The sequence below is a fragment of the Cucurbita pepo genome, chromosome LG18 (genome assembly GCF_002806865.2).
Source record: "Cucurbita pepo subsp. pepo cultivar mu-cu-16 chromosome LG18, ASM280686v2, whole genome shotgun sequence".
In the NCBI taxonomy this organism is placed as follows: Eukaryota; Viridiplantae; Streptophyta; class Magnoliopsida; order Cucurbitales; family Cucurbitaceae; genus Cucurbita; species Cucurbita pepo.
Window position 1 is genome coordinate 4,579,232 of NC_036655.1, and position 13,618 is coordinate 4,592,849.

A 13,618-nucleotide genomic window follows, 5' to 3' on the forward strand; every position below is an offset into this window, starting at 1 on the left:
TTCTATTTATATTTAGTAGCATATAGGTTAGTATAGACCATTTTATTTTATCTTATTTTTCTTCTTATTTCAAATTGTATTAGTTTATTTAATGGCTTTGAGACGGGTAAGACTAATGTCACATTTAATTATAAAGTTTTAAAGGAAGTATTTTTGCGTTAAATGTTCATGATATATATACCGTAACGACCTTAGGTTAAGTAGAAAATTTTGAGTCGTTACATAAACTATACAAGCTACCTAGGTCAAAAAATGGAGAGATTGAAAATCTTGTACCGACCCTAAAGGGTAAGATTCAAATCAAAGATCTTCTCAAAACTTCAAGGCCTTCTAAGTTGCTTAGATAGTAGTAGAGACAGGCCCAAACTTACTAGAGCTTAGAGTAAATCTAGTGGATACTTACTAGATTAAAGATGCGATCAGGGCCTACAAATAGGTTGCTTACTGAGTATTTTTATATCTACTTCTCTCTTTTATTTTATTTTTTTTGTTTCAGGTGAGTGTTCACAGGCTACAAATCGAGGTGGGGGAGCGTTCGAGGGCAATAAGATTATAGAAGGGGTCGTTTTGGAGCGCTAGTTCGTCTTTATATTGTGAGTCTTTTACATTTTGTTTGTAATTGTATCCCTAAACTTTTTTTCCATTTGTAATAAATTCCAACTTATTAATTTTCATTGGTTTTTAAATGTGTTTTTTTTTTATATAATTTTATTTCAATATTAGGGTATTTTTATATTTTAATTTATTTTACTTTTATTTTATTTATTTTTGTCTTTTGTCATTTTCTTTTTTAATATGGTCAAAGATTCGAAACCTTGAAAATTGTATTGTGACACTATGACATTATATTGACCCATTGGAAAAATTAATTCACTTAATAGGGGTAACTAATCCAAACGTGTCTACAACTATTTTAAATTGGCCAATTAGTGGCTATACTAACCTTCAACGCTCTCTAATATGTCAAAAGTAGTTCCAAAATCGTCTAAAATGGTTAAGTGGGGTCAAAATCTCCATCTCAAGCCGAACAAGTTGGTTGAGCCAGTCGAATTGAGTGCATGCCAATTGTAGGGACGCGGTCTAACGAGAAAGGCGAATGGATTGAGCCACATTTGTTTGGGAGTTGGCTTGGGTTGTGAAGCGGATCAGCACGCAGGTCATGGATCGGGCACAAGTCACTCGAAATGCATCTAGACCGCTGGAAGATGTTGGGTTGTGCTAAGGCTTAAAGTTGCACTCTTATGCACGATAGGACAAGTTATGTCTATTGATACAATTATTACAAACAAGTCAATTTGTATCAACCATAGATTTCTACTTAACCTAAAGTCGCTACTGTGTACATATCATAGTCATTTTATGCGAAAATAAGTCATTCAAAACTTTATCATAAAAATATCGCCATGAACTTACATGTTTACTCAAAGGTCTTTAAACAGTTTAACAAATTGAAATAAAATAAAACAGAATGTCCTACACGGATCTATATTCAACGAATTTAAATGCATGCTAACATATACTAACCTGTAGTCTACGAAATTTAAATGCAAATTACCTTATGCATGTGTTATGGTCTCCTAAGTTGCAATGTCACTGTCAGCCGTACATGAGAGCTTTGTCTTTACCTGAAAAATTAGAGTAACATATAATAAGTGACCCTGTTATTGAGGTTAGATGCAAGCACATACAATCATGAGTGAGACCTATCATATCAGTCTATATTCCCTTAGGTGACTATCCTAAGTGGGTAATTGGATGTATATTTACTATTCTACACACGGTGTACACGTGCGAGTATGGACCCACCAGTCGGTTCACACACCTCCTCGGCGCCTTTCTTGGTCGGACTAGCATTCTCTAGAGCTATTGTCGGACACCCAATAGGTATAGTGACCGTTGCAACATTATGATGAACATAATGATCGTTTTTCTACCTCGTAACTTATGCGTTCATGCCATCATAAAAAGAGGGGTATTCCGTGATGCATGAACACACAATAATGCATGAGGTCCCAACATTTTTTCTTTCATTATCACGTAACACAACCCCTTCTGCTTCCCTTTATAGCATATCCTTTTTATGTATATATCGAGATTGTGCATCATGCTGAAACATCATATTACATGTCAATCATATCATATATATCTCAACATGTCAAACATGTGTCAGATCAAAATATGTCGGGTGTTCCAAGAGAGAGAAGTGAGGGATTTCTTGGTATATTCCATTCCATACCCTTGTTTTTGGGGGATACAAATTCCCAAATTGGTGGGTCACCTAACCTTACACCATCATATATTATTAATAAATTATTATTATTATTAAATTATTATTTGCCCTATAAACTTCACCTCCCTCTTTCCCTCCCCTTTTTCCGCGTTTTTTCTCACTAATATTATAATTAAAACATTATTATTTAATCATGATTAGTAACTGAGTTGGATTAAGTAGGCCTCGTGATTGGCGGAACATGTTTGACCAAATAATTAATTTAATAATATTATATTATTCTATTACACTCACACTGCCCTATAACACCTTCCAATTTATTCAATATATTCTTTTTTTTAAAAAAAAACTAAACATTATTCTTCTTTCTAATCAAATCCCAAAACCCCATAAAATATTTAAATATATACGTCTTATAAAAGATTCATGTATGAAAATCCTTCGTGTGTCATTACACTGAATCATAGTGTTAAATGTACCACCTCATGTAATGTTGTATGTCACACGAACATGTATTACTTCTCCAATATGGTAGATATAGACGCGTACCTTTTATTTTTCGTTGGGTTCCGACTGACAGTATCATCATATGTTAGCCCATCAGGTCTAGGGGTAAGGGGTATGTATACGAGGCTGTCTAGTGAATTTATGTATGCATATACAAATCCTTTGAGAAAAAGTATGATGCGATGATAATTGATTGAAATTAATTAATAAATCTATTGATTAATTATTAATTATTATACTAATCATTAATTGATTCATGGTAATCATTATAATTACTAATTAGAGACCCACCCAAGACGAGCTGCCAACATTATTTGAATTTTATAAATCTAGCAACAATAAAGAAAACGCTGGCAAATCAAAGTTTTCTTTAAAGTTAACGATTCACTGTGACTAATTTTTCATTATAAGTTAGTTACGTGCTCGTGCTTCGATGATCTCTTTCTCAAAGTCTTTGGTCTCGTTATGGGTCAATTTTGTAGACTCGTCAACATAATCTCTCGTATCAAGTTCAATGATTGTATGCAATAATTTTAGTGATAAGGTTTGGCCTCTTTTGGGTTGGATTAGGCCAATCATGAGCTTAAGAGTAGAATATATTTGTGGGGCATTATGTTTTAGTGAATATTAGATGTTTATTATGTTTATGGTCGATACTGTGTACATATCATGAACATTGAATGCGGAAATACATCATTTAAATATTCATAAGACATAAACTTCATTTTAAAATACAGTCATGGACTTACGTGTTCACGACATAATAATGAACTAAATGAAATAATTAAACGTTTANAAAAAAAAAAAGAAGAAGAGTGTGACTACCCTATGCACTTGTCATGGTACTTATGTGTTTGAAAACATCTTTAAAACGACATAGAGACTAGAGCTGGCTATTAATTCATCCTCTTGGCCGACAAACTACGACATTGTTCAGTAGTAATCACTTGTGTGCATCATGGTGTTCCCTGACATGTTAGTTCTCTCTTCCATGACGTTATCTACACTATACGACGCAATGAGTCTTGATGGGGTGATTGTTGGCATCGTGACAATCTTTTCTTCTTCTCCCTTGTTTTCCTTATGTATCATGTTATTTTTCTTTGCATGTGGATTCTATGAGGTGTATTCTTGGCGTCGAGAGGAACATGTTTGGTAAAATAACATGTTTGGATCATTGATTGTTGATGTATCATATGAAAGCTCAGCTGAAATGAATAATGTTTTGATTTAAAAAGAAGAAGAAGAAGAAGAAGAAGAAGGTTTTATGTTAGTTATTGGTGAGGAATAAAGAGAGGGTGGAAGGATCCACTTCCTTCCATTATTGTGAAGACTAAAAAGCAAATCAAATTAAGAAGTAAGCACATTGGGCATTGTGGGGGAGAAAAGCTCTGTATCTCTCTCTCTCTCTCTCTGCTTTTCTTTTGCTTTTTCTTGGTGCCTCTGCTAAGCATCTTTCCCTTACTTTTGTTTTTAATTTCTTCTTCTTCTTCTTCTACAATTCTCTGTTTCTTTCTCTCATTTTGTCGATCAATACGAATTCAGCCAAGTTTTGTGAGTGTTGGAAATGGTATGAATCTGTGAGTGGTTTTAGCGTGTGTGTGTGTGTGTTTGTGTGTTTGTGTGTTTGTGTTCAAGTGGATTTCGGATTCCATGGGACTGTGTCATGGAAAGGCCATTCAAGAAAACCCAAAACCCATTTCTCAAAATCATGATTCAGTGATCCAATCGGAAACCCCTACTAATTTCCCCTTTTACAGCCCCAGCCCTCTGTCCAATCTCTTCAACAACTCCTCTCCGGCTAACTCCACCCCTCTCCGTCTTTTCAAGCGCCCCTTTCCGCCGCCCTCTCCGGCCAAGCACATTCGGGCTCTCCTCGCTCGCCGCCATGCCTCCGTCAAGCCCAATGAGGCTTCTATCCCTGAAGGAACCGAGTGCGATGTGGGGTTGGATAAGAACTTCGGCTACTCCAAACACTTTGCCGCCCACTATGACCTTGCTCACGAACTCGGCCGCGGCCATTTCGGCTACACTTCCTCTGCCACCGCCAAAAAAGGCCCCCTCAAAGGCCACCCAGTTGCTGTCAAAATCATTCCCAAATCCAAGGTTGCTTCACTAACTTACTTCATAATCTCTGTTCATTATTAGATTTATGAACACCTCATGATTTTCTTTACATTTTTGGTTTAATCTATGGTTGTGGATAGTAGACTGTGTGTTTATGCACAATGATGAAAATAATGTGCAGATGACTACAGCAATAGCTATTGAGGATGTGAGAAGGGAAGTGAAAATACTGCGAGCCCTCACCGGACACAAAAACTTGGTGCAATTCTACGATGCATTTGAAGATCAGGATAATGTGTACATTGTGATGGAGTAAGTTTATATCCATCTAAGCTACGACTTGGTGATGCTTCACACAACCATTTCCCATTTCATTTCATTATGTTTGTGCTTCAGGTTATGCGAAGGAGGCGAACTTCTGGATCGGATACTTTCGAGGTATCTATCCTTATATACTTCTAGATTGAATTTTCAGGATCTTTAGTACACATTTATTAGTTGTTGCTATTCTTGTGCAATTCTTTAGGGGTGGCAAGTATTCTGAGGAAGATGCAAAAATTATTATGGTTCAGATTTTGAGTGTGGTCGCCTACTGTCACCTTCAAGGTGTGGTTCACCGTGACCTCAAGCCTGAGGTATACAAACTACCAATTTTGCTTATTTTGTTGTGCGCCGAAACGCTACCACCTTCAATGTTCTGATACCACTTGTGCCATAATGATACCACAGCCAAAAACTGTGATACCGCTTGTGTCCCATTCATTTCTTGGAGGGTATCTCTAAAGTTGGATAATTATTGCTTTTGCTTCAGAATTTTCTTTTTACATCCAAGGAGGAGAGATCCACTCTTAAAGCTATCGATTTCGGGCTCTCTGATTACGTGAAACCGGGTCTGGATTCTGAATGATTGTTTCTATTCAAAATCACCTATCTGAAGGCACACAGTGGATTTCTGAGTTTTTATTTTTATTGTTTGTGCAGATGAGAGATTGAATGACATTGTAGGAAGTGCTTATTATGTTGCTCCTGAGGTTTTACATAGATCATATGGAACGGAGGCAGACATGTGGAGTATTGGTGTAATTGCTTATATTCTCTTGTGTGGAAGTCGACCATTCTGGGCCCGAACGGAATCTGGCATTTTTCGAGCCGTTCTAAAGGCGGATCCGAACTTTGAGGAATCCCCATGGCCTAGTTTATCCTCTGATGCAATTGATTTTGTGAAGAGATTGTTGAACAAAGACTACCGCAAGAGATTGACTGCTGCTCAAGCCCTGTGTATGTTTATGAGAATCTTTCTTTAATTGTTTTGTTTTGTGAAGCTCAAACAACAATTCTTGCATGTAGGCCATCCCTGGTTAGCTGATCATCAAGATATCAAGATCCCATTGGATACAATCACTTACAAGCTTGTCAGAGCTTATATTTGCTCATCTTCGCTGCGTAAATCGGCATTGGGCGTAAGTGTATTATTGTACTCCCTTCAATCTCATTCACGTAGCTGTATGATTTATGATGAGTGTGTGATCGTGTGAGATCCCACATCCGTTAGAGAGGAGAATGAATCATTCTTTATAATGGTGTGGAAACTGTTGGGATATAGACCCTGATGTCTATTGATAGTAAAAGATCTTGTAGATATATAGGTATACATTTCGTAAACATCGTGCAGAGATATATATGGTAGATACTTCGTAAAGATTTGGTAGACATACATGGTACGTACCTAAAGTGACCAATAAAACCTTTAGCCAATATTCATCCTTGAATTTTCTCTCTCCTGTTCTTTGTGTTCATCTTGATCGAGTGTGTGCGTTGTTGTGCAATCCTAATAAAAACCTCTCCCCAAAGAGGACAATATCTACTAGCGGTGGGCTTAGGTTGTTAACTAACTAGTTTGGGACATTAATTTTTGCGCAGGCGGTTGCAAAGACATTAAACTCTGTTCAACTGGGTTATCTTGAGAAGCAATTTACGGTGTTAGGACCGAACAAGAACGGGTTCATTTCCATGCAAAACTTCAAGACGGTTGCTTCTTTTTTCTGGTATCATACACAAGAATAAGAGAGTTGAAAGTAAGTTGATTGTAATGAGATTAAAACTTGGCAGGCCTTAATCAAGAATTCAACGGATGCCATGAAGGATTCGAGAGTTGTAGAGTACGGCAACATGGTAAGACTTGTGTTCTCTTCTTTTGTTTCAATGCTGCTGCCTGCTAATATGTGGTTGAAAACAAGTGTTGTTGTTGTGTGTATGCCTCTGCCTCTGCCTCTGCCAGGTTAGTTCCATTCAGTACAGAAAATTAGATTTTGAAGAATTCTGTGCAGCTGCCATAAGTATATATCAACTAGAGGGAATGGAGAACTGGGAACAACATGCCCGACATGCCTACGATCTTTTCGATAAGGATGGGAATCGCCCCATAATGATCGAGGAACTTGCGTCGGTATGCTTTCGATAATGATGGTATATTAATGTGATTGGAGTGGGTTGTTTTGTGATATGAGTTATGTGTTATGTGTGTCAGGAACTCGGACTTAGTCCATCGGTACCGGTTCATGTGGTTGTCCAGGACTGGATCAGACACTCGGATGGGAAGCTTAGCTTCCTGGGATTTGTGAGACTTGTACACGGTGTTTCGTCTCGCGCGTTGCAAAAAGCATAAAATGAATCCACATAAATTGTCTGTTGACCAAAACCATTGAGGATTCTATGATAATATGATCCTAGGAGAAGGAAGGAAGGAAGGGTGTGATGTGATGTGATGTGGTGTAATCTGTTGTAGTTGTGTAAGTTGTTTCTTACGTTTTGGCAGTGAAGTGATTGGTGGGGTTGAAATTGATTAAAGGATTTGTACAGTGGAAGAACAGAGGAACAACATAATGCACTCAAAATCATTTTCATTATAAATTATGAGTTAAAAGAAGCCATGTATTTGGGTTCTCTTCTTGGGTTTGTCATGTAATTGCTAATAACCCTCTCTGCATGTGTTATATCTAATAACCCTCACGCCATGTGTTATATCAGGTCTAGTGCAGACCATAGCACATACATCAAACTCCCAACTATAGAAGCGTACGACACTAATGTCATGTGCTTACGTTCCTCAACTATCTTGGGAGATTGCCCCTATGACAATTTAATACGATTTGTAGCCTTGCATTTAACATCATTCATCTTGAATTTGGACAACTTGTCAAAGGGATAGACCTAATGTGCCATCAAATCTATTTCAAGAAATCCTCATCCCAAGAATCTATTTATACGGAAGACATGTTTGCCTTCAAGTGGTTTATCTCCCTCCTACTAAATCCAGCCATTAGTATATCATCCACCTACAATAGTAGAAATACATAAGAATTAGTGTATTTCTTGAGGTAACTGGTTCTTTTCACTATTGTGGAAACCACTCTTGCATATGAAGGAGTCAAACTTCTTGTACCATTGTCTCGATGCTTGTTTCAATCCATACAAGCTCTTATTGAGCTTACACACCATGTGTTCCTTGCCTGGAGCTGCAAACCCTTTTGGTTGTTGCATCTAGAGCTCCATGCAAAAATGTTGTTTTTACACCATCTGCTCAAGGTAATTCTCCGATGCAACAATACTCAGCAAAATTTGAATAGTAGTTAATTTCACAACATGGGAAAAGATTTCAGCATAATGAATGTTTTTCCTATGTGAATATCCTTTAACTACTAACCGAGCCTTGAACCTCATTTTTCCATTTGGTTCAGCCTTGATTCTTAACACCCATTTGTTCAACAAAACTCTCTTTCCTGTAGGTAACTCAGTCATCGTCATTTATGGCTTGCTCCCACTTGGTTGAATCTCATCATCCATGACTTGCTCCCACGTGCATGTATGGACCCACCAGTTGGTTTGCACACCTTCTGGGTTTTTTTCTAGTCGGGCGAGCATTCTTTGGTAGTTGTTAATGTCGGACACCCATTAGGAGTAGCGACTGTCACGACAGCATTATGACAATCAAAATGGACATTTCCCTGCCTGGTGTATGCGTCCGTACTATCGTGAAGGAATAGGAGTATCCACTGATGCATGAGCACACAATAATGCATGAGGTCCCAACATTTTTCCATTTTAATTATCATTAATACAACCCCACTAGCGTCTCGTTTGTATCATATATTTTCATACCATTTCTCATAACGTTTATCATATCATTTATTATTTTTTTTCATGCGTATGTTGTGGTTGTATTTCATGCTAGTTTGTCGTTTTACATGTCAATCATAACATATCATACATCTCACATATCAGTTATATCATAACACTTCAATGCTTTCAAACATATCCGTCCATATCGTGCACATATCATATCATATATTATAACAATCACGTAATCATCCTGAGCTTATTTTCAACACATCATATCATAAAATAACATAGCGTAAAGCATATCAATTCATCGAACACAACATAGCAATCGCATCGTATAACATTTCCATATTATTTCATAATAGTCTACATGTACGACCTATGACAGGTGTGAAACAACTGGCACGTGTCATCATACAACACACAATTTATAACCAATGATGGTAGGGGCCACTTTCTTGGTTGGCCTTAGTCAGCATTCTCCCCAGTTCTAGTACGTTAGCTCTCGTCCCTCAAAAGTGATCCAAACTATTACCAGTTTTCATTTTCTATTAGGTTGTTTATCGCTTTTTGTTAGTATATCACAATTCTCATATAACTTCAACTTAAATCTGTGAAATAAGACATTATAATGACATAAATTACCTTACTTAGGGTTGAAACGATGAAATTGGGTCAAAATCTATTTACCGAGCTGAATAGCCGAAATTTGAGCCGCGAAGCCGAGTGAGCCGTCTAAGCCAATTGAGTCGAAGGGCTACACACTACAAGTGGTGACACGTGAGGCAATAGAAGGTCGACGCGGGTGCAGGTGGCTTCGGGTCAAGGCATGGGTTGCACGCGAGTGTACGAGTCGCGGGTCTCGGTCACAAGTCACGGGCTGCTGCATACTAGTTTGGGTTCTGAGCTGGCTACATGTATTCAACCTCGAGAATTCGGTGGTCACGAGTGTTGGATTGGTATGGCAACCCTAGAGGGGGAGGGTGAATAGGGTTTTAACGATAAAAGTGTTTAAACGTGATTAATTTTTCTAATGATAAACTTTTTACAAATAAGCACGAGATGATAATTACTCGAACAAATAATTCAAGTCAAAACAATAATCAAGTAGAATATGCAATAAATCACCCTAATAATTTTGAAATTAAATAGGAAAGAGTTAGAAAATATGACACCGTAGTTTTACAGTGTTTCGGTCAAACTCGACCTACTCCACTCCCCAAGCGCCTCTTGTGGGAATTTGAATAAACAACTTTCTCAACTCTTTCCACGAATTAGAGCCAAACTGCTACACCGCTCTTTTTACGAGTTCAAGAGCAAACTCAATTCTTTCCACGGCGCAGGATCAAACCGGTACAAGTATTTGAATTTGGTAGTAACATACCACTACTCTCTCAAAGAGTAGATTTACAGTTTGAAGCCCTCACAACTATTTTCTCACAATACAATAAAAAAAAAACTCTCTTAAGAATAAGATAATAAAAATAAAATTGGAAGCTGGAGAGAACAACAAACAATGGAGACTTTGAACAAATGAGGATGGAAGTTGTGTGTTGAAAATGTAGGGAAGTTGATGAGTTTATACAAGAAAGAAAAATGACAAAATGTAGGAATTAATATTGACCATTGATTGTGTTAGGAGTAATGGAAGGTGGAGATTAAAAGTAAATAAATAAGAAAAATTTTCAAATTCATTTATTTAAAATTTTTAAATATAATAATAATATAATATAAAAATAATAAAAATGAGTAAAAGGTCCAATGACAAATTCAAAATTTATTATAAATATAATAATAATATAATAATAAAAAGTATGTGAGTAACGGTTAAATTAAAATTTCAAATTTGATAATAATAATAAAAACGATGTGAGTAACATAAAAATTTAAAAATATAATAATATAATATAGTAATAATAAAAATCGATGTGAGTAATGGTAAGATTCAATTTTATATTTTGTAAAAATAATTTTATTTATTATAAAGGAAGAAATATAATAATAAGATAAACTCCACAATTTATTAATTTTCCAAAATTACAAGTGTCATACTTTGATATACTTTCATTTGTATCATTTTGATTTTGCTGCCACATCATCACGTCGGGTATATTGTCTCGACTGTAATTTCTTCGTTTTAGCTCTGATTTGAGTAATTGAAAAGTCGTTTAAATTGTTATTCTCAAACTTATACTGTGGACAGTTTAAAATACTGAAAATAGTTCATAATTAAAAGTAGGTTTGTTATCATCAAAACATCACTCAATTAATTGATTGAAATTAATTAAAATGAGATCAAGGGCCAAAAAACCAACAACAGGTTGCAGGCATGCATCCTCGGGTTGAGGTCTAGTCGTAGGCTTAGGCCGAGGTGTTGGCGGGTTGCAGGCGTCTGGATACCCTATTCAGATCCGATCCGAATTCCACAGGCTTCGTCTTCTCCACCTGATTCGCACGATTTTTCTGACAAACTTTCTCTCTCTTCCTGAAACGTCATTCCGACATTCGTTTCTCCTTCCTCTTCACCTCCCTCGTAGTTTTATGGATGGTAAACACCTAAAACATAGAGATTAGTGAGTGCCAACCAATCCGCAATTCAAACTCTCTTTTTCGATGACAAAGCACGTTGTTAATGCGTGAAGGCTTACCTTATTCATGTGTACAGTCCTTGATGATCCCTTTCGCGATGTGGGTAGATTGTTTCGACATCGGATACCTTAGCTACCGCTACCACTAATTTTCTAATGAACAATTTGTTTATGATCCAACCATAACCCAAGTCTCTTTTGGGTGGGTGAGATGGTGGGATCTCATTGTTCAAGTTCTAAAATGAGCACTTACGAAAACTACTCATCTACTTACTTTATATTGGAAGGAGCAAATTTCATCTCTTGAAAATAGTAGACATATTGAATTAGCTATAAAAGTCAGTATCACCCATTGCAAATAAAAAGATAAGGTCTTATGTGCAGTTAAGTTCGAGTCCCATATTATTATTCTGTGAAATATTAATCTTCTAAATTAACGGACTTATAAAAAGAGATTAAATATTTTGTGAAATTGTCATATACAAATCTATTATATAGGATATCTCCACTCACATGTCTCCTGACCAAGAATTTGGATCAAATCATTTGTAATAATTACAAAGTGGGTTGTTTCAATTGTGTTACCCGGATAAGCCATTCGACTTTAATATTAAACTGTAAATAAAATATTATAATTAATTAGTTAATTAAATACAAGGTTTTAGAGTATAAATCTCAACATTATACACACGTGTGCAAGAGAAATTATGACATAGATGGTTAGAGGTGGTCAAGGAATAAGACGTAAAGATACTATATCACCCTAAAAAATTGAGTGTGGTAGCATATGCATTGAGATAGTACTATATGTCGACACTAACCACCAAGCAACGAGTTATACGAAGGGAATTGAAGCAAGTCGAATAAGTCATGGTCACCAGGGAGTTGATGACACAATTAGCATAATTGACCGTGTGATCGACCAACAATATATGGATTAAGAATTGATTGAGAAATGATGTTGTTAGTCATGAAATAAGCCCATGAGTTTCCTCTTGCGTTCGATAAAGGACTCTTATAACGTGCATATGACTTCGTGTACCTAGTAATGCGTAACTAAGGACAAAGGTTCTAACCGAGGCTCATTGCCCAGCATTCACAATACATCAAGGTAGTATCAAGACGTATCAAGATTTGAAGTAATGTTATTAGTAGAGGAATATGAAGCAAGTTGTGGCTAAGTTCATGAGCAAACGCCTAGTTTGTCAACTAGTCAAAACTCTAAGATAAAAACTTGTAGGATTATTACAACTATGTAGTATGCCAAAATGAAAATGGAGAATATCGCTATGGATTTAATCGTGAGATTTTCCCGAATGACCAAAGGATACCTAGTTATATGGGTTGTGATTGATACACTCGTAGAGTCAACCTAAGACAAAACAAATGAAAGAAAGATCTAAGATAAAAAAAAAATATGAGAATAACCATGCATTGAACTTTTTCACATTTTTACTCTCCCGTAGAAAACAAGAATTCTCCTTCACCTTCATTTTAGTCAGAATTGTGCTGGACATTAGATTTAGACTGCATGCGGCTGGGATGGTATGAACCAAGACATCTCAATCGTGAAATTTGAACTTCAAGGAAGATGGACTTCATTATTCTTAATTAGTTACAAATTTTGGGTAGATAATAATTTAGAGCTATGATGTTTTGATTAATGTACTTTAAGATTTTTTTTATTTATTTTAAGGTTACATTTACATAGTGGCTAGTTATAGTCATCAAATATGAATGTTACCGCTCTTGAAATACCTCTGGTAAGGTGAATGGTTTTATTTTGAGGATATATAGAACCATGTATGTTATATTTGCAAAATAGACTTGAAAAATGTAGTAAAAAGAGCATAAGTGTTTTTTAGCCAAGGGCTATGTTTCTTTGTAGGTGTATGTAGCTTAAGTTGCACGCTTATAATCATTCAAGCTTGACTTGATCAATCTCAATTGTGAAGTGATTCAAATCTCAACATCATTGTTCTTGTTTTGAGATATTCGATCAACACAATAATTCAAATCTTATTTCGCCGTGAGGTGATTCCTTATAGTTTTGAGGTTCTTGGATATACTTATATCTAACGGCCTTATTCTTTAATTCAATTGTAAG

The 13,618-nt window shown here is 36.2% G+C and overlaps 1 protein-coding gene across 1 annotated transcript; it reads left to right on the forward strand.

Moving 5' to 3' along the window:
- Positions 1-4,060: 4,060 nt before the first annotated feature.
- Positions 4,061-7,726, forward strand: LOC111780446 (CDPK-related kinase 1-like). The gene is made up of 11 exons (XM_023660863.1): positions 4,061-4,843; positions 4,986-5,116; positions 5,201-5,242; positions 5,331-5,439; positions 5,616-5,694; positions 5,786-6,082; positions 6,152-6,264; positions 6,725-6,832; positions 6,914-6,976; positions 7,083-7,250; positions 7,332-7,726. The coding sequence occupies exons 1-11, from the start codon at positions 4,391-4,393 to the stop codon at positions 7,467-7,469; spliced, it is 1,701 nt and encodes a 566-aa protein (XP_023516631.1). The 5' UTR covers positions 4,061-4,390; the 3' UTR covers positions 7,470-7,726.
- The last annotated feature ends 5,892 nt before the right edge of the window (positions 7,727-13,618 follow it).